This window comes from Canis aureus, chromosome 21 (genome assembly GCF_053574225.1).
Source record: "Canis aureus isolate CA01 chromosome 21, VMU_Caureus_v.1.0, whole genome shotgun sequence".
In the NCBI taxonomy this organism is placed as follows: domain Eukaryota; kingdom Metazoa; phylum Chordata; class Mammalia; order Carnivora; family Canidae; genus Canis; species Canis aureus.
The window spans coordinates 31,010,921-31,031,063 of record NC_135631.1 but is presented as its reverse complement, the minus strand read 5'-3'; the positions used below and the strand labels follow the sequence as shown (position 1 = coordinate 31,031,063).

General features: G+C 38.6%; 1 protein-coding gene across 6 annotated transcripts in view; it reads left to right on the top strand.

The window, feature by feature from the left end:
* SEPTIN14 (septin 14) overlaps positions 1 to 12,315 on the top strand; it is an 87,964-nt gene extending 75,649 nt beyond the window's left edge. For 5 of the 6 annotated variants that reach the window (XM_077863804.1, XM_077863803.1, XM_077863802.1 and 2 more), the window contains 2 exons: positions 1,496 to 1,628; positions 11,892 to 12,315. In XM_077863804.1, the coding sequence (XP_077719930.1) occupies positions 1,496 to 1,628; positions 11,892 to 12,071 (313 nt within the window). In that variant the 3' untranslated portion in view covers positions 12,072 to 12,315. The remainder of the gene's footprint in view (positions 1 to 1,495; positions 1,629 to 11,891) is intronic. The other variant, XM_077863805.1, reaches the window with a different exon arrangement.
* The last annotated feature ends 7,828 nt before the right edge of the window (positions 12,316 to 20,143 follow it).

Below are 20,143 nucleotides of genomic sequence, written 5' to 3'. Positions count from 1 at the left end.
TTATTTTTTTGATTCTAGCAATTATGTCAGGAATAAGAGGATATCTCATTGTGGTTTGATTTGCATTTCCTGATGATAGAAATGTTGAGCATTTTTTATGTGTCTGTTGGCCAGCTGTATATTTTCATCAGAAAAATGTCTATTCACTTTCTCTGGCCATTTTTTAATCAGTTTTTGGGGTTTTTTTAGTGTTGAGTCATAGTCATATAAGTTCTTTATATATTTTGGTTATTAACCTTTTATCAGAGATATCGTTTGCAATTTTTTTTCCATTCAATAGATTGCCTTTAATTTTCTTGATGGTTTACTCCACTGTACAAAAGCCTTTTATTTTGGTGTAGTCACAATAGTTTATGTTTGCTTTTATTTCTTTTGCCTGAGGAGACACAGGTAGAAAAATGATGGTCAGTGTCCAAGAGACCACTGCATATGTTCTCTTCCAGAAGTTTTATGGTTTCAGGTTTCACATTAGGGTATTTAATTAATTTTGACGTTGTTTTTGTGTATGGTATAAGAAACTGGTCCAATTTCATAATTTTGCATATAGCTGTATAGTTTCCCAGTACTATTTTGAAGAGACTTTTTCCATTGTATATTTTTGCTTCCTTTGTCATAAATTAATTAATCATATAAACCTGGGTTTGTTTTTGGGTTCTCTACTATGTTCCATTTTTATATGTGTTCCATTTATCTATGTGTCTATTTTTGTGCCAGTACTATATGATTTTGATTATGATGCTTATTATTATAACTGATAATAATATTATTATTATATTATGGTGCCCAACATTATTTTTTAAAGATTTTTTTTAGATTTTATTTATTTATTCATGAGAGACACACACAGAGGCAGAGACAGAGGCAGAGGGAGAAGCAGGCTCCATGCAGGGAGCCTGATGTGGGACTCGATCCTGGGTCTCCAGGATCATACCCTGGGCTGAAGTCGGAGCTAAACTGCTGAGCCCCACAGGCTGCCCTAAAGATATTATTTATTTATCAGAGAGACACAGAGCACACAAGCAGGAGGAGCAGCAGAAGAAGAGGGAGAAGCAGGCACCCTGCTGAGTAGGGAGCCCAATGTCAGCCAGATCCCAAGATCCTGGGATCATAACCTGAGCTGAATGCAGCCTTTTAACCTACTGAGCCACCCGGGCACCCTGCCTGGCTTTATTTTAAATAAAAACCTTATAAAGTAGAGGTTTTCCCAAGTTTTATTATCAAAAGTTCTAAAGAAGTGTGATATATTGAAAGGTGGTGGTAACAAGCAATCACTAATATCGTTTCAAAATTCTAGTATTCTTTAGGCACACTGTCTATATATTCTACAATATTGTACCTCACTTTTTTTATACCTCATGATATAGAAATTTCTATTTCAATACATGAAGAAAATGTTGGTAAATGCCCTCACATGGGACTTAACCTACAGTATATATTTTTACTGGGTTATTTATATTACCATTTTAATATGAGAGTAATAACATATTTTTTATAGTTTTCAAGAGATCTATGAAGCCAAAAGACAAAAGTTCTATGATCAATGTCAGAGGGAAGAAGAAGAATTGAAACAAAAATTTATGCAGCGAGTAAAGGAAAAAGAAACAACATTTAAAGAATCTGAAAAAGAGGCAAGTTCACTAGTCTGGTATAATTTGTATTCATTTGTAGGTGTGTTTTTAGTTTGGAGTTTTAATCTCAAGGGTTTAGTTGATGAGTTTGGAGAATATTTGCTATTTTTCTAAAGATAGCTATTTACAATATGGATTTAGAATATAAGCTTTAAAAATTATTGCCAGCAATTTTATTTTTTTAGAACGTATAATTTTATTTTTTACATTTATTTTTTATTGGAGTTTGATTTGCCAATCAAAGATATAGATGCAGTGAAAAGCCAAGACACCTGCACCCCAATGTTTATAGCAGCAATGTCCACAATAGTCAAACTGCGGAAGGAGAATTTGCCTTTTAAAAAATGAAAATAATTGTGTAAATCCTATTTGCTTTTATTTTATAATTGGAATTTTCACATAAATTTTAATTTATAACAAATTCAAGCTATTAACTTCTGTGAAGAGTCATTACTTTCTTTTTTAAGGTTTTACTTATTTGAGAGAGAGAGAAAGAACACAAGCAGGGAGAGAGGGAGATAGGCAGAGGGAAAGGAAGAAGTAGACTCCCCACTGAGCAGAGAGCCCGATGTAAGTCTCAATCTCAAGACCCTGAGATCATTTTTTCTCCTTTCCCCTTTATTCCCTTTCACTATTTTTTATATTCCCCCTCCAAAAAATGAGTGGGAAATATTTGAAAGGGAGACAGAACATGAAAGACTCCTAACTCTGGGAAACGAACTAAGGGTGGTGGAATGGGAGGTGGGCAGGAGGTGGGGGTGACTGGGTGACAGGCACTGAGGTGGGCACTTGACGGGATGAGCACTGGGTGTTATTCTATATGTTGGCGAATTGAATACCAATAAAAAATAAATTTATAAAAAAAAGACCCTGAGATCATGACCTGGGCCAAAGGCAGATGCTTAACTGATTGAGCCACCCAGGCACCCCAAGAGTCATTACTTTCTAACACTACTACTGAAAATTTTTCTTCCCTTTATAAATAAGTTAGTGAATGTTGACTAACACAAGACTTATTTAGAAAGCTTTTGGTTGGTGAACTATGTTAATTTCTTTTTCATTTCATTCTTTTATGTTTCCAAAGAAATGGGAAAAGAAGACTACTATAGTCTTTTTATGGTCTATACTATAGTGTTGATTATTTGCACCAATACCTTTTTAACAAAAAAATATGCTTGGAATCATAAATATCATTCTCTCAAGTGGATGTGGTTTAACTTAAGAATTTAGTTTTGAGCAGAAATAAGTAAATTGAAACATCATTTTTTCTTTTATTTTTGTAAAGATTTTTTTTATATTTTTGTAAAAATTTTATTTATTCATGAGACACACAGAGAGAGGCAGAGATATAGGCAAAGAGAGAAGCAGGCTTCCTGCAGGGAGCCCAATGCGAGACTTAATCCCAGGACCGCAGGATCATAACCTGAGCCAAAGCAGATGCTCAACCACTGAGCCACTCGGGTGTCCCAAAACATGAATTTTTTTCAATAAAAGCAAAATAGTGACTAGGTGTTGTATACCAGATGTCTCAATCATGGACATCTTGGACATTTGAATCATGGACAATTGAACTATAAGTAATACAAATTCTAGCAGCTTAGGTATAAAGGTTAAGTTTTGAAAGTATCCAAGGGTTTCATATGGAATCCAAGAATAAGAAGCATAGCTGGGTCTCCTGATAACCTAAATCCAGAGTAGGAAGTGACCAGAAACCAAATCAATCATGTAAATTCTCCTCTACCTTATTCCCTTTGGTTATGGACCTTATCTATGTACATCTGCTTCATTTTTGCTCTCTGGACATCAGTTTTTCTTCTATTCTTCAGTTATATGTTCCCTCAAGAAAAACCAAAAACAACCTAAAATTGGTTGTGCAAAGTGATGAGTAGATGAAATTCTTTTTTTCTTTTAAGACTTTATTATTCATGAAAGACACACAGAGAGAGGCAGAGACATAAGCAGAGGGAGAGGCAGGCTTTCCGCAAGGAGCCTGATGTGGGACTCAATCCTAGACCCAGGATCACGGCATGAGCCAAAGACAAATGCTCAAGTGCTGAGCATCCGTGTAGCTGAAATTCTTAACAAAGATTAATAAATGACTTTAGAAAAAATGCTGGTAGAAATAAAATGACCAAGATTGTAAAAGCATCCACACAGGACAAAGTGACAGGAAACAGATGTACAGGCTTTCTCAGAAAAGGAAAAACTTAATTATTGAAAATATGATAAGTACGCAGCAACTAGGATTAGCTGACAAGGAAAGTGGAGGCTCACAAGTAAACTTTTAAAGCACATCTAGCAGATAGATTAGTCAGAATTCAAAATTACAACTTTACAATTTTCAAATACTTAAAAACTGAGACGCTTGTACATTTCCCACATTACTAGAGATCATCTTTCTTTTCATTTTTTAAAGGCTTTTATTTTAATTTCAGTCAGTTGACATACAGTGTTATATTATTTTCAGGTGTACAATATAGTGATTCAACACTTCCATATGCCACCCTGTGCTCATCACAACAACTGCAATCCTTAATTCCCATCACTTATTTAACCCATCCTCCCCAGTTCTTCCCCTCTGGTAAATATCAGTTTGTTATCTATAATTAAGAGTCTATTTCTTTCTTTTCTTCAAAAAATTGTTAGTTAACATAGAGTGCAATATTGGTTTCTGGAGTAGAATTCGGGGATTCACTATCTACATGCAACACCCAGTGCTCATCACAGCAAGTGTCCCCTTTAATAGCTATCGCTCATCTAGCCCAATTCCCAACTACCTCCATCCATTAACCCTGTTTATTCTAGAACATTAAGAGTCACTTATGTCTTGTTTCCCTCACTCCCTTTTTTCTTTTCCCTTTTCCCATATGTACATCTGTTTTTTTTATATTCCACATATGAGGGAGATCATGTTACCTGTCTTTCTCTGACTTAATTCACTTAGCATAATACACTCCAGCTTTATCTAACTCATTGCAAATGGCAAAAATTCATTCTTTTTGATGGCTGAGTAGTATTCTATTGCATGTATATACCACTTCTTTATCCATTCATGAGTTGATAGATATTTGGCTGCTCTCTGATTTTAGCTATTGCTGAAAATACTGCTAAAACACCAGAATTCATGTAACCCTTTGAGCCTGTATTTTTTTCTTTTGGGTAAATACTGAGTAGTGCAATTGCTGGGTCACAGGGTAATTCTATTTTTAACTTTTTGAGAAAACTCATACTCTTTTCCAGAGTGGCTACACCAGTTTGCATTTCTGCCAACAGTGCAAGAGGGTTCCCCTTTCTCTGCATCCTCACAACCTCTGCACCCTCTATTTTCCAGAATTCCTGCACCAGTGTGGATTCCTATCAAAACTGTAAAAGGGTTCCACTTTCTCTGCATCCTTTCCCCATCTCTTATTTCCCAGGTTGCTAAATTTATCCATCCTGAATGGTTTGAGGTAGTATTTCATTGTGGTTTTGATTTTTCTCTAATGATGAGTGATGTTTCATGTCTGTTGGCCATTTGTATGTCTTCTTCGGAGAAATGTCTGTTCATGTCACTTGCCCATTTCTTGACTGGATTTTTGTGTTTTTTTTGGCTTTGAGTTGATAAGTTCTTAATAGATTTTGGATAATAGACCTTTATCAGATATATCATTTGCGAACATCTTCTTCCATTCTGTAGGTTGCCTTTTAGTTTGGTTGATTATTTCCTTTGCTGTGCAGAAGCTTTTCATCCTGATGCAGCCCCAATAGTTTTTGCTTTTGTTTTCATTGCCTCTGGAGACATGTCTAGGAAGAAGTTGTTGCAGCTGAGGTCAAAGAAGATGCTGCCTGTGTTTTTTTGTAGGATTTGATGGAATCACATTTAGGTCTTTCATCCATTTTGAGTGTAAATTTATCTTTGTGTATGGTGTAAGAAAGTGGTCCAGTTTCATTCTTATGCATGCGGCTGTCCAATTTTCCCAACACCATTTATTGAAGAGACTGTCTTTTTTTCCAGTGCATTTTCTTTCCTGATTTGTCAAGGATTAGTCGACTATAAATTTGAGGGTCAATTTCTTGGTTCTCTATTCCATTCCATTGATCTATGTGTCTGTTTTTATGCCAATACCACACTGACTTGATGATCACAGCTTTGTAATAGAGCTTGAAGTCCAGAATTGTGATACCTCCAGCTTTGGTTTTCTTTTTCTACATTCCTTTGGTTATTTGATTCCATACAAATTTTAGGACTGTTCTTGCTCTGTGAAAAATACTGGTGGTAATTTGATCAGGATTACATGGAAGGTGTAGATTGCTTTGGGTAGCAGAGACATTTTAACAATATTTGTTCTTCCAATCCATAGCATGGAATGGTTTTCCATTTCTTTATGTCTTCCTCAATTTCATTCATAGTGTTCCATAGTGTTCAGAGTACAGAAATTTTATCTCTTTGGTTAGGTGTAATTCCTAGGTATGTTATACTTTTTAGTACACTTTAAATGGCATCAATTGCTTTATTCCCCTTTCTGTGCTTCATTGTTGGCATATAGAAATGCAACAGATTTCTGTACATTGATTTATATCATGCCAGATTACTGAATTACTGTATCAGTTCTAGCAATTTTTTTTGGTGGAGTCTTTTGGGTTTTCTTCATAGAGTAAGTATGATGCCATTTGTGAATAGTGAAAGTTTGGCTGCTTCTTGGCCAATTTGGATGTCTTTTATTTCTTTTTTGTTGTCTGATTGTTGAGGCTAGGACTTCCAGTATTATGTTGAACAACAGTTGTGACAGTGTACATCTCAGGCATGTTCACGATCTTAGGGGGAAAGCTCTCTGTTTTCCCCATCGAGGATGATATTAGCTGAGGTTCTTTCATATATACCCTTTATGATGTTAGGTTATGTGCCCTCTATCCCTATTTTATAGAGAGTTTTAACAAGAAATTATGCTGTAGTTTGTCAAGTGCTTTTTATGCATCTTTTGAGAGGGTTATGTCACTATTATCCTTTCATTAATGTGGTTTATCACATTGATTGATATGTGGATGTTGAACCCCCAATGCAGCCCAGGGATAAATTCTACTTAGTTGAGGTGAATAATTCTTTTATTATACCATTTGATCCAGTTAGCTAGTGTCTTGTTGAGAATTTTTGCAACCATGTTCATCAGGGATATTGGCCTGTCATTTTCATTTTTAGTGAGCCCTTTGTTTAGTTTTGGGATCAAAATGATGCTGGTCTTATAGAATGAGTTTGGAAGCTTCCCATACGTTTCTACTTTTCAGAACAGTTTCAGAAGTATAGGTATTGATTCTTTTCCTTTTTTTACATTTTTTAATTTGAATTCAATTTGCCAAACATAAAACAGTGCTCATCATACCAAGTTCCCACCTCAGTTCCTGTCACCAGTTACCCAATGCCCACCCACCTCACCTTCTGCAACCCTTTATTTGTTTCCCAGAGTTAGGAATCTCTCATTAGTTGTCTCCCTCATTAATTATTCCTATTCAGTTTTCCTTGTTTCCTTTATAATCCCTTTCACTATTTCTCATATTACCCATAGGAGTGAAACCATATGATGATTGCCTTTCTCCAATTGACTTCCTTCATATAGCATAACACCCTCCAGTTCCAACCATGTCGAAGCAAATGGTGGGTGTTCATCCTTTCTGATGGATGAGTAAAATTCCAATGTATGTATAAACCACATCTTCTCTATCCATTCATTTGTAGAAGGGCATTGAGGCTCCTTCCACAGTTTGGTTATTGTGGACATTGCTGCTATAAACATTGCGGGGGGGGGGGGGCAGGTGTTCTGACGTTTCAATGCATCTGTATCTTTGGGGTAAATACCCAGTAGTGTAATTGCTGGGTCATAGGGTAGCTCTATTTTTTAACTCTTTGAGGAACCTCCACACTGTTTTCCAGAGTGGCTATATCAGTTCCCATTCCCACCAACAGTGCAAAAGGGTTTCCCTTTCTCTACATCCTCTCCAACATTTATTGTTTCCTGTCTTGTTAACTTTTGCCATTCTCACTGGGGTGAGGTGGGATCTCACTGTGGTTTTGATTAGTATTTCCCTTATGCCAAGTGATGCAGAGCATTTTCTCATATGCTTGTTGGCCATGTGTAGGTCTTCTTTGAAGAAATTTCTGTTCATGTCTTCTGCCCATTTCATGATTGGATTGTTTGTTTTTTGGGTGTTGAGTTTGATAAGTTCTTTTTTTTTTTTTTTTTTTTGTCTTTTTTTTTTTTTTTTTTTTTTATTTATTGGTGTTCAATTTACTAACATACAGAATACCCAGTGCCCGTCACCCATTCACTTCCACCCCCCGCCCTCCTCCCCTTCTACCACCCCTAGTTCGTTTCCCAGAGTTAGCAGTCTTTACGTTCTGTCTCCCTTTCTGATATTTCCCACACATTTGATAAGTTCTTTATAGATCTTGGATACTAGCCCTTAATCTGATATGCCATTTGTAAATATCTTCTCCCATTCTGTAGGTTGTCTTTTTTAAAATTTTATTTATTTATGATAGTCACACACACAGAGAGAGAGAGAGAGAGAGAGAGAGAGAGAGGCAGAGGGAGAAGCAGGCTCCATGCACCGGGAGCCCGACATGGGATTCAATCCCGGGACTCCAGGATCGCGCCCTGGGCCAAAGGCAGGCGCCAAACCGCTGCGCCACCCAGGGATCCCTGTAGGTTGTCTTTGAGTTTTGTTGACTGTTCCTTTGCTGTGCAGAACCTTTTATCCTGAATAAGTCCCAATAGTTCATTTTTGCTTTTGTTTCCCTTGCCTTCATAGATGTCTTTTGCAAGAAGTTGCTGTGGCCAAGTTCAAAAAGGGTGTTGCCTCTAGGATTTTGATAGATTCTTGGCTCACAGTTAGATCTTTCATCCATTTTTAGTTTATCTTTGTGTCTGGTGAAAAGGAATGGTCCAGTTTCATTTGTTTGCAGGTGGCTGTCCAATTTTCCCGGCACCATGTATTGAAGAGACAGTAACTTTTTAGTGGATAGTCTTTCCTGCTTTGTTTAATATTATTTGATCATAGAGTTCAGGATTCATTCCTGGGTTCTTTATTCTGTTCTATTGATCTATGTGTCTGTTTTAGTGCCAGTACCACACTGTCTTGATGATCACAGCTTTGTAGTACAACCTGAAATCTGGCATTGTGATCCACCAGCATTGGTTTTCTTTTTCAATATTCCTCTGGCTATTTGGCATCTTTTTTGACTCCACACATATCTTAAGATGATTTGTTTCAACTCTCTGAAGAAAGTCCATGGTATTTTGATAGGGATTACTTTGAATGTGTAAATTGCCCTGGGTAGCATTTGACATTTTCACAATATTAATTCTTCCAATCCATGGCATGGAATATTTTTCCATCTCTTTGTGTCTTCCTCAATTGCTTTCAGAAGTTTTCTGTAGTTTCTTTTAAAGATTCTATTTATTTATTCATGATAGACAGAGAGAGACAGAGAGAGGGAGGCAGAGGAGGAGGAGAAGGAGGAGGAGACACAGGCAGAGGGAGAAGCAGGCTTCATGTAAGGAGCCCGATGTGGGACTCGATCCTGTGACTCTGGGATCATGCCTTGGGCTGAAGGCAGGTGCTAAACCACTGAGCCACCCAGGGATCCCCTGTGCCCTAGTTTTTAAGGTATACATCTTTTACCTCTTTGGTTAGGTTTATTCCTGGGTATCTTATGCTTTTGGGTGCAATTGTAAATGGGATTGACTCCTTAATTTCTCTTTCTTCAGTCTCATTGTTAGTGTATAGAAATGCAACTGATTTCTGGGCATTGATTTTGTATCCTGCCACACTGCCGAATTGCTGGATGAGTTCTAGTAATCTTGGGGTGGAGTCTTTTGGGCTTTCTTGTTCTTGTACAGTATCATGTCATCTGTGAAGAGGGAGAGTTTTACTTCTTCTTTGCCAATTTGAATGCTTTTTATTTCTTTTTGTGGTCTGATTGCTGAGGCTAGAACTTATATGCTATGTTGAATAGCAGTGGTGAGAGTGGACATCCCTGTCGTGTTCCTGATCTTAGGGGAAAGGCTCTTAGTTTTTCTACATTGAGAATAATATTTGCTGTGGGCTTTTCGTAGATGGCTTTTAAGATGCTGAGGAATGTCCCTCTATCCCTACACTATCAAGAGTTTTGATCAGGAATGGATGCTGTATTTTGTCAAATGCTTTCTCTGCATCTTTTAGGAGGATCCTAAGGGTCTTGTTTTGTCTCTTGTTGATATGATCTATTACATTGATTGTTTTATGAATGTTGAACCAGGCTTGCATCCCAGGGATAAATCCCACTTGGTCATGGTGAATAATCTGAATGTACTGTTGGATCCTATTGGCTAGTATCTTGTTTAGAATTTTTGCATCTGTGTTCATCAGGGATATTGGTCTATAATTCTCCTTTTAGGTGGAGTCTTTGGTTTTGGAATCAGGGTGATGCTGGTCTCATAAAATGGGTTTAGAAGTATTCCATCCCTTTCTAGCTTTCGGAGCAGCTTTAGTAGAATAGGTATTTTTTCTTCTTATATGTTTGATAGAATTTCCCTGGGAAGCCATCTGGCCCTGGACTTTTGTGTCTTGGGATGTTTTTGATGACTGCTTCAATTTCCTCCCTGGTTATTGGCCTGTTCAAGTTTTCTATTTCTTCCTGTTCCTGTTTTGGTAATTTGTGGATTTCCAGAAATGCATCCATTTCTTCTAGATTGCCTAATTTATTGGCATATAGCTGCTCATAATAAGTTTTTTAAATCGTTTGTATTTCCTTTGTATTGGTTGTGATCTCTCCTTTTTCATTCATGATTTCATTAATTAGAGTCTTTTCTCTTTTGTTTTTAATAAGGCTGGCTAATGGTTTATCTATATTATTAATTTTTTCAAAGAACCAACTCCTGGTTTTATTGATCTGTTCTACAGTTCTTCTCATGTTTAAGTGAAGGCTTTTCTCATTGATTTTACCCTTATTTATACATACCACACTCTCATATCCCCAGATCTTTCACTTGTGTGTAGATATTCATTTCCTTCTCAGGCATGAAAATGTAATTAAGAGACATGCAGCTTCAGCAGAGGAAAAATAATTTTTATTTAAAACCATGGATCTCAAACTTTGCTGCACATTAGTCACCTGAGGAATTTCTAATAGTGGTGATGCTCAGGTTTCCACTCCAGAGAGTGTGATGCAACTGACCTGTGTGCATCCTATGCTTTGGGAAACTTGCAACCTTACCAAATTATTATAATGGCCATTTAGAGTTGATAACCACTAGTCTTAACATGCTTGTGTTCTTCACAGCCATATAAGCCAGCTAATTAATATTGTGGCAGTTTAAACTCCTAGTCTGTTTCTCAAAAAGTTAACTGAAAATAAGTTTTCCCTCATACTTTTTATGCCATACTAGCCATAGCTTTAAAAATCATACTTCCTCTGATGTATACAAGCAATCTTTTTTTTAAAGAACCCTGATTTTTTAAAAAAATTTTATTTATGTATTCATGGAGACACACACAGAGAGAGAGGGAGAGACACAGGCAGAGGGAGAAGCAGTCTCCATGCAGGGAGCCCGATGCGGGACCTGATCCCGGGGCTCCAGGATCACGCCCTGGGCTGGAGGCAGTGCTAAACCCGCTGAGCCACCAGGGTTGCCCACAAGCAATCTTTATATTGAATGAAGTCATGCTAAAAAATCCAGGGCTTTCTTTAATGGAAACTAAGATGATATTATCTGCTTCTTATAGTTAATTAGGCTCATTTTAAGTCCCAAAGATTATAAAAGCAAATAAAAGTAACTGAATGAGGTTTTTGTTTCTTCCTATAATTATGCTAACCTTACTTAACTGAGGAAATTATCTGACTTTCTTTCAAAATACCTTCACCAAATAAAGTGTCAAGAAATATTTTATATTCCATGTCATATTTTAATGTATGTATTTTTAGTGGACATGAATCTATCAAATTTTACTCAAAGAAGTTTATGGGAAATTGTAGAGTTAAAAATATATACCTCATTAGGAAAATTTTCTACAATTGAGTGTTTTTCATAACTGTGTTTTATTACATTTGGTTCAATGGTTAAAATTAAAAGTAAGAAGGAAATTCCATATCTAATTTTTTACTTTAAATATGAAAATTTGAGGCAATTAAGATCAAGCTCTATTTTAATGACTAGGTTATGTTTGATAACCAGTAGGAAAGACAAGCATGTTCCTGGACATGTTCTACCATAGTGTGCTTTGAGTCACAACTGCACGTTTGTTTCACAGCTACAGAAAAAGTTTGATCATCTTAAAAGAGTCCAACAAGAGGAGACAATGAAACTTGAGGAGGAGAGAAGACAACTGGAAGAAGAAATAATAGATTTTTATAAAATGAAGGCTGTTTCTGAAACATTACAGACTCAAGTGTGCACCAACATAAAGAAAGAGAAAGATCGTAAGAAATAGTCCTCTCTTACTATTCTGTGCATTGTAGAACCCTATCATGCTCAGTTCTACATTCCTATGAGATTACCTTCATAGTACTTAATTGTACTAATTTTTAAAATTTGTATTCTTATTGTATATATTCCCCAACTAGAATGTTAACTCCTCAAGAGCAGGTACCCTGATCATCTTGTTGGATTCTGTATCCTCAGTGTTTACAATAAAGTTTCCATTCAATAAATATTTGCTAAAAAGAAAAAAATAATCATTTTTAAAGACTATTTATTTATTTATTTATTTATTCATGACAGACTCAGAGAGAGAGAGAGAGGCAGAGACACAGGCAGAGGGAGAAGCAGGCTGCATGCAGGGAGCCTGACATGGGACTCGATCCTAGGACTCCAGGATCATGCCCTGGGCCAAAGGCGGTGCCAAACCATTGGGCCACAGGGGCTGCCCAGAAAAAAAACAATCAAAAGAATATATAGCACAGTGTAAGTAATGTAGATTAGCTATGGGATTTTTTTTTTACCATAACTCCGGCTATGATTCCAGTGCACACTTTTTAACATATCTAAATATACAAGTAGGAGATTTTTTAAAAAAGAAGTAGGAGATTTGTTCATGAGCCATATGCATAAAATATGGTATAAAAAGCTAATCTTAGGAGAGAGTAGTTAAGATGGTGAAGAAGTAGGGAGATTCTGGGCTTTCCCTGTCACTTAAACACAGCCATATTGAGGTCAGATCACTTGGAATACCCAGGACATTGATCCGAGGATTGGAAGAAGGATCTCCACAGTTTGAGGGAGACAGCATGGCAGGTGAGAGGTACATGGAAGTGAATTAGGGAGATAAAAACTTTTGTGCTGCAGAGGAGACAGAACTGTTTCCACAAAGAGAGAAAAGGGAGAGTGGGATAGAGGAATTAAAAGAGTGAGGTATTGGGTTCTCACAAGAAGAAAACCTCTTGGACCAAGACTGAGGAGCTTGGAAACTGAGTGGCATTAATGTTTCACAGTGTGTGGAGCTCACACTCAGAGGTTTTGAAAGCATGTGACTTTCATAGGAGCAGACCTGTAACATGCACTCCGGAGAGAAGGAGGGCTCTGGTCTTGGAATGCACACAGAATGGTGTAGGGATCACCAGGGTAACAGAGATTGTTCCCCCTCCTGCAGTACATTTGGAAGAGGGTATATTGCTTCTCCAAGGAAAAAGATCCTGCAGGTACCAGCAAATGGCCTTTCATAAGCAGGGGACAAAGGCGAGGGCAGAGGGTGGATATTCTGGTCACTGCTTTTTGAGGTGGACATATCATAGCTTCTGAGCACTATAAAGGCAGAAGACTGATTTTCTGGGGCAAAGGGCACTAGTCAGAGCACAGCTAAGCTCTAATCCAGAAAAAGGAGTAGATCTGAGTGGTTGGCTCCTTTAAGATTTGGAGTTTTGAATCCCAGCCCTGCCAAAGATAAAATGCAGAAGTGGGCTCTGGGTGTGCTAACAGCTTTCACTCTTCTGTGATGGCTTCCTGAACAGCAAGCAATGTGTGATCCCATCTGAGGAAGAGAGAAGGGAATTTCACCATTTTACTCCTGCTACCAACACAGACATCAGAGAGCAACAAAGTGGCCACCAGTGGAGGTGGGAGCTGCTTATATCAATCCCAACTATCCCCCCATCCTTTCTTGGCAACTGTTTTGTTTTTTTTTCTACAAGGGCAGGATTGACTCTGAGCCAGCACAGAAGGCCTCTCCTGCAGAAGACCAAACAGGCAGCAGGCCACATGCACCGAGTCTATTAATCATGCAGTGCTTCAAAGCATCCCTTCAATTCTGGTAGAAATAGCCAGACTGTGTGTGTGTGTGTGCATGTGTGCGTGTGTGTGTGTGTGCGCGCGTGTGTGTGTGTATTATATAAAGGGCTGTATATATATATATATATATATATGTACACACACACATATATATTCTTTTTACTAATTCTTTTGTCTCTTCTCTTTGGAATCAGGCTTATAGTTTTATGTGTGCTTGTTAGTCTGTGTTTAAATTTCTTTTTCTCATTTTTCTTTGGATCAGGCTTCTTTTTTTCTTTGCTTTATTTTTCCTTTCTTTTTCTTTGGAATCAAGCTAATTGTTTTGATTGTCTGTTCGGTTTTCTTTGTTCTCTTTCCTTTCCTTTTTTTGAGCAGGCTTTCCTTTTTCTCTTTTATCCCTCTCTCTCTTTTCTTTCTTTCCAGGATTTTTTTTTCAACAAACAAATCAAAGTATACTTACATAAATTAAAGGTCCAAGAACTCTCCATTGCAAATGAGGAAGAACTCTGCAGAGGACTGACCAAGTTATCAGCTAGGAATACTTCATACAGCAAGGCCTTCATTTAGAAGAGAAGGAAGATGAAAAGTTTCCAGGGCAAAAAGAAACTAAATGAGTTCATGACCACTAAGCAAGCCCTGCAGGAAATTAGAGGGGACACTTTGAACAGAAAGAGAGACAAAAGGTAACAAAGACAAGAAAGGAACAGAGACAATCTACAGGAACAGGGACTTTACATGTAATACAGTGGCACTAAATTCATATCTTTCAATAATTACTCTGAATGTACATGGACACAATATTCCAAGCAAAAGACACAGGGCATCAGAATGGATAAAAAAATAAGACTACTTTCCATGCTGTTTACAAGAGACTCATTTAGACCCAAAGACACCTCCAGATTGAAAGTGAAGGGACATGGGCAGCCCAGGTGGCTCAGAGGTTTAGCGCTGCCTTTGGCCCAGGGCATGACTCTGGAGACCCAGGATCAAGTCCCAAATCGGGCTCCCTGCGAGGAGCCTGCTTCTCCTTCTGCCTGTGTCTCTGCTTCTCTTTCTCTCTATGTCTCTCATGAATAAATAAATAAAATCCTTAAAAAAAAAGTGAAGGGGCAGAGAACCATCTATCATGTTAATGGACATCAAAAGAAAGCTGCAGTAGCCATCCTTATACCAGGAAAACTAGATTTTAAAACAAGGACTGTAATAAGAGATGAAGAAGGGCACTATATCTTAATATAGGGTTATTTCCAAAAGGAAGATATAACAGTTGCAAATTTTTATGCCCCTAACTTGGGAGCAGCCAAATATATACATCAATCTAATAATTCATATTAAAAAATCCATTGATAATAATACAATAATAGTAGAGGACTTTAACACCCTGCTCACAACAATGGACAGATCACCTCAGCAGAACAACAAGGAAACAAGGGTTTTGAATGCCACACTGCACCAGATGGACTTAGCAGATATATTCAGAGCATTTCATCCAACATCAACAGAATACACATTCTTTTTGAGTGCACATGGAAAATTCTCCAAAATAGATCACATCTTGGGTCACAAATCAGGACTCAACTGGTCCAAAGAGATTGAGAGCATACAATATGTAGTTTCAGACCGTAATGCTATGAAATTTGGAGTCAACCACAAGAAAAAAGTTGGAGGGATCACAAATAACTGCAGGTTAATAAACATCCTCCTAAAAAATTAATAGGTCAAAAGTAAATTAAAGAAAGACATAAAAATACATGGAAGCAAATGAAAATGAAGAAATGATATTCCAAAACATTTGAGGCATGCAAAGGTGACCCTAAGGGAGAAGTATATAGCAGTACATACCGATCTAAGAAGCAAAAGAAGTCTCAAATACACAACGTAATCTTACACCTAAAGAAGCTGGAAAAAAACAGCAAATAAAGCCTAAATCCAGCAGAATAGGGGACATAAAAAAGATTTGAGAAGTAAACAATAATATAAAATTTTAAAAGCCAGTAGAACACATCCACCAAACTAGGAACCAGTTATTTGCAGGAATTAACCAAATTGACAATCCCCCCTAGTCACACTTATCTAAAAGAAAAGAGAAAAGGCCCAAATAAATAAAATCACAACCACACCAAAGACATACAATTGTGGGAGAATACTATGAGCAAATGTATGGCAACAAATTAGGCAATCTAGAAGAAATGTATGCAGTCCTAGAAACATATAAACTTCTAAAACTAACAAAACTCAAACAAGTAGAAATAGAACAGCTGAACAGATCCATAAACAGCAAAGAAATTGAAGCAGTCATCAAAATTCTCCCAACAAACAATATTCTAGGACTGGATGGATTCCCAGGGGAATTCTACCAGACATTTAAGAAAGAATTAATATTATTTTTCTGAATATATTCCAAAGAACAAAAATGGAAGGCAAACTTCCAAACTCATTCTATGAAGCCAGCATCACCTTGATCCTGAAACTAAAGACCCCACTTTAAAGGAAAATTGCAGTCCAATATCCCTGGTGAATATAATTCAAAAATTCAGAACAAGATTCTACCTAATATGATGCAACAGTACATTAAAATGATTATTTATCACGATCAAGTGGCATTTATTCCTGCACTGCAGGTGTGGTTAAACACCAACAAAACATTCAGTGTGACACACCACATCAATAAAGAAAGGAAAAGAATCATATAATTCTCTCAATGGATTCAGAAAAAGCATTTGGCAAAATACAGCATACTTTCTTGAAAAAATTCAGTGTAGGGATAGTAGGAACATATCTCAACATTATAAAGGTCAGATGCAAAAGACCTTCAGCTAATATCTTACTCAATGGGGAGGAACAGGATAAGGATGTCCACTCATCACTGTTGTTGAAGTTAGTACTTGGTGACCTAGTCTTGGCCATTAGACAACAAAGAGAAATCAAAGGTATTCAGAAGAGGAGAGAAGTTAAACTTTCATTCTTTGCAGATGACATGATACTCTATGTAGCAAACCCAAAAGATTCCACCAAAAAATTTCTAGAACTGTTAAAGGAATTCAGCAAAGTCGCATGGTATAAAATCAATGCACAGAAGTCTGTTGAATTTCTATATACCAACAATGAAACAGAAGAAAAAGAAACCAAGGAATTAATCCCATTTACAATTGCACCAAATAACATGAGATACCTAGGAATAAACCTAACCAAAGAGGTAAAGGTGTGCTCTGAAAACTGTAGAACACTTATGAAAGAAATTGAGGAAGATACAAAGAAATGGAGAAATATTCCATGCTCATGGATTGGAAGAATACATGTCCTTAAAGTTTCTATGCTACCCAGGGCAATTTACACGTTCAGTGCAATCCCTATCAAAATACCAGTAGCATTTCTCAAAGAGCTGGAACAAACAAGTCTAAAATTTGTATGGAACCAGAAAAGACCCCAAGTATCCAAAGGAATGTTGGAAAAGAAATGCAAAGCTATGGGCATCACAATGCCTGACTTCAAGCTGTCTCACAAAGCTGTGATCATCAAGACAGTGTGGCACTGGTACAAAAACAGACATGTAGATCAATGGAACAGAATCGGAACCCAGAAATGGACTCTCAACTCTATGGTGAACTCATTTTCAACAGAGTAGGAAAAGATCCAATGGAAGAAATCTCTTCAACAAATAGTGTTCAGAAATCTGGGCAGCCATATGCACAGGAAAGAAATTGGTCCACTTTCTAACACCAAACACAAAAATAAACTCAAACTGTATGAAAGACCTAAACGTGTGACCAGAATCCATCCACATTCCAGAGGGGAACACAGACAGTAAACTATTTGCCCTCAGCCGAAAAACTTCTTCCTAGACACGTCTGCAGAGGCAAGGGGAAAGAAAGCAAAAATTTAAGTATTGGGACTTCATAGGGATAAAGTCTTCTGCACGGCAAAGGAAACAGTCAGCAAAACTAAAAGGCAGCCTACAGAATGTGAGAAGATATGTTCAAATGACATATCAGAAAAAGGGCTAGAATCCAAAATCTATTAAGAACTTATCAGACTCAACACCCAAAGACAAGAGGGCGGAGCAAGATGGAGGAAGAGTAGGGTCTCCAAGTCTCCTGTCCCCACCAACTTACCTAGATTACTTTCAAATCATCCCAAAAACCTACGAATTCGGTCTGAGAGTTAAAGACAGAATAGCTGGAACGCTACAGAGAGAGGAGTTTGCACTTTTAACAAAGTAGGAAGACTGAAACAAGTAAAAATAAATAAAAAAGAATCCAGTGGGAGAGGGGCCACCGCGAGGGGCCGGGCTAAAGGCAGGCTGCGAGAGCCTCCAGGACAGGAAAGCCCAGGCCCAGAGGAGAAACTTTAAAAATCTTCCCAGATGGAAAGGTGCCCACAGGGAACTCGGGCAGGAGCCCAGGAGGGGCAGTGGAGCCCCCAGGTTCCCGGAGTCCCTAACAGAGGAGGGGCGCCCCCGGGAAAAGCAGCTACATGCCGCAGGCCAAGCTCCCTAAAGGGCTAGAGTGCGCCCTTCAGGGCCCCGGGAGCGGCTCAGGGGGTGGTTCCGGATGGAGGGGCTGCGCAGCTGCGGGAGCCCGATTCCAGAGCACAGGCCCTGGATACCTGGGCTCTGGGGGACATAGCCCAGGATCCTGCCTCCCCCAGAACAGGTGGAGACCGGGAGGGCCCAGGACAGCGAGGACACTCCTGCTGCCGGGTGGCCCCAGGCTGTGCAGATCAGTGTCAAGCCCCTGGAGCATCCAGGCCAGTCCGGACTGGGAGACTGCGGTAGTTACTGCTGGAACTGACTCTGAGGCTGGAGAGCTGTCTGCCGCCACTGTTGTTTCTCCTTTTGTCACCCTGTGCCTGAGACTGAGTGGGGCCGTGAGGGAACAGATGTTGCACAGGATAAACATCTCCCACTGAGCTGTGCACCTGGCAGGGGGCGGAGCAGCTCCCCCAGGTGCACACACCTTGAGAATCAGTAGAGTATCCCCTCCCCCAGAAGACCAGCTGGAAGGACAGGGAAAGAACAAGTTCTTCACAGAGCAGTGATGGAAAGCTCCAGAGGAAGTTGAGAGATTTACAGTATATAGAACCAGAGGATAGAACTCCTTGTTTTGTTTTAGTTTTTGCTTTCTGTTCTTTGCTTTTTTGTTTGTTTTTTCTTTGTTTCTCTTTTTTTCTTCCTTTTTCGAGTACAACTGGTTTTTAGCCACTCTGCACTGAGCAAAATGACTATAAAGAAGAACTCAGGGATCCCTGGGTGGCGCAGCGGTTTAGTGCCTGCCTTTGGACCAGGGCGCGATCCTGGAGACCCAGGATCGAATCCCACGTCAGGCTCCCGGCATGGAGCCTGCTTCTCCCTCTGCCTGTGTCTCTGCCTCTCTCTCTCTCTCTCTCTGTGTGACTATCATAAATTAAAAAAAAAAAAAAAGAAGAACTCACCACAAAAAAAAAGAATCAGAAACAGTACTCTCTCCCACAGAGTTACAAAATTTGGATTACAATTCAGTGTCAGAAAGCCAATTCAGAAGCACAATTATAAAGCTACTGATGGCTCTAGATAAAAGCATAAAGGATTCAAGAGACTTCATGACTGCATAATTTAGATCTAATCAGGCCAAAATTAAAAATCAATTGAATGAGATGCAATCCAAACTGGAGGTCCTAATGACGAGGGTTAATGAGGTAGAAGAATGAGAGAGTGACATAGAAGAAAAGTTGATGGCAAGGAAGCTAACCGAGGAGAAAAGAGAAAAAGAATTAAAAGAATATGAGGAGCACATGAGAAAATGCTCCGCATCACTTGCTATCAGGGAAATACAAATCAAAACCACAATGAGATACCACCTCACACCAGTGAGAATGGGCAAAATTAACAAGGCAGGAAACCAAAAATGTTGGAGAGGATGCGGAGAAAGGGGAACCCTCTTACACTGTTGGTGGGAATGTGAACTGGTGCAGCCACTCTGGAAAAATGTGTGGAGTTTCCTCAAAGAGTTAAAAATAGATCTGCCCTAAGACCCAGCAACTGCACTGCTGGGGATTTACCCCAAAGATACAGATGCAGTGAAATGCCGGGACACCTGCACCCCGATGTTTATAGCAGCAATGTCCACAATAGCTAAACTGTGGAAGGAGCCTCAGTGTCCATCAACAGATGAATGGATAAAGAAGATGTGGTTTATGTATACAATGGGATATTACTCAACCACTAGAAACGACAAATACCCATCATTTGCTTCGTCATGGATGGAACTAGAGGGTATTATGCTGAGTGAAATAAGTCACCCG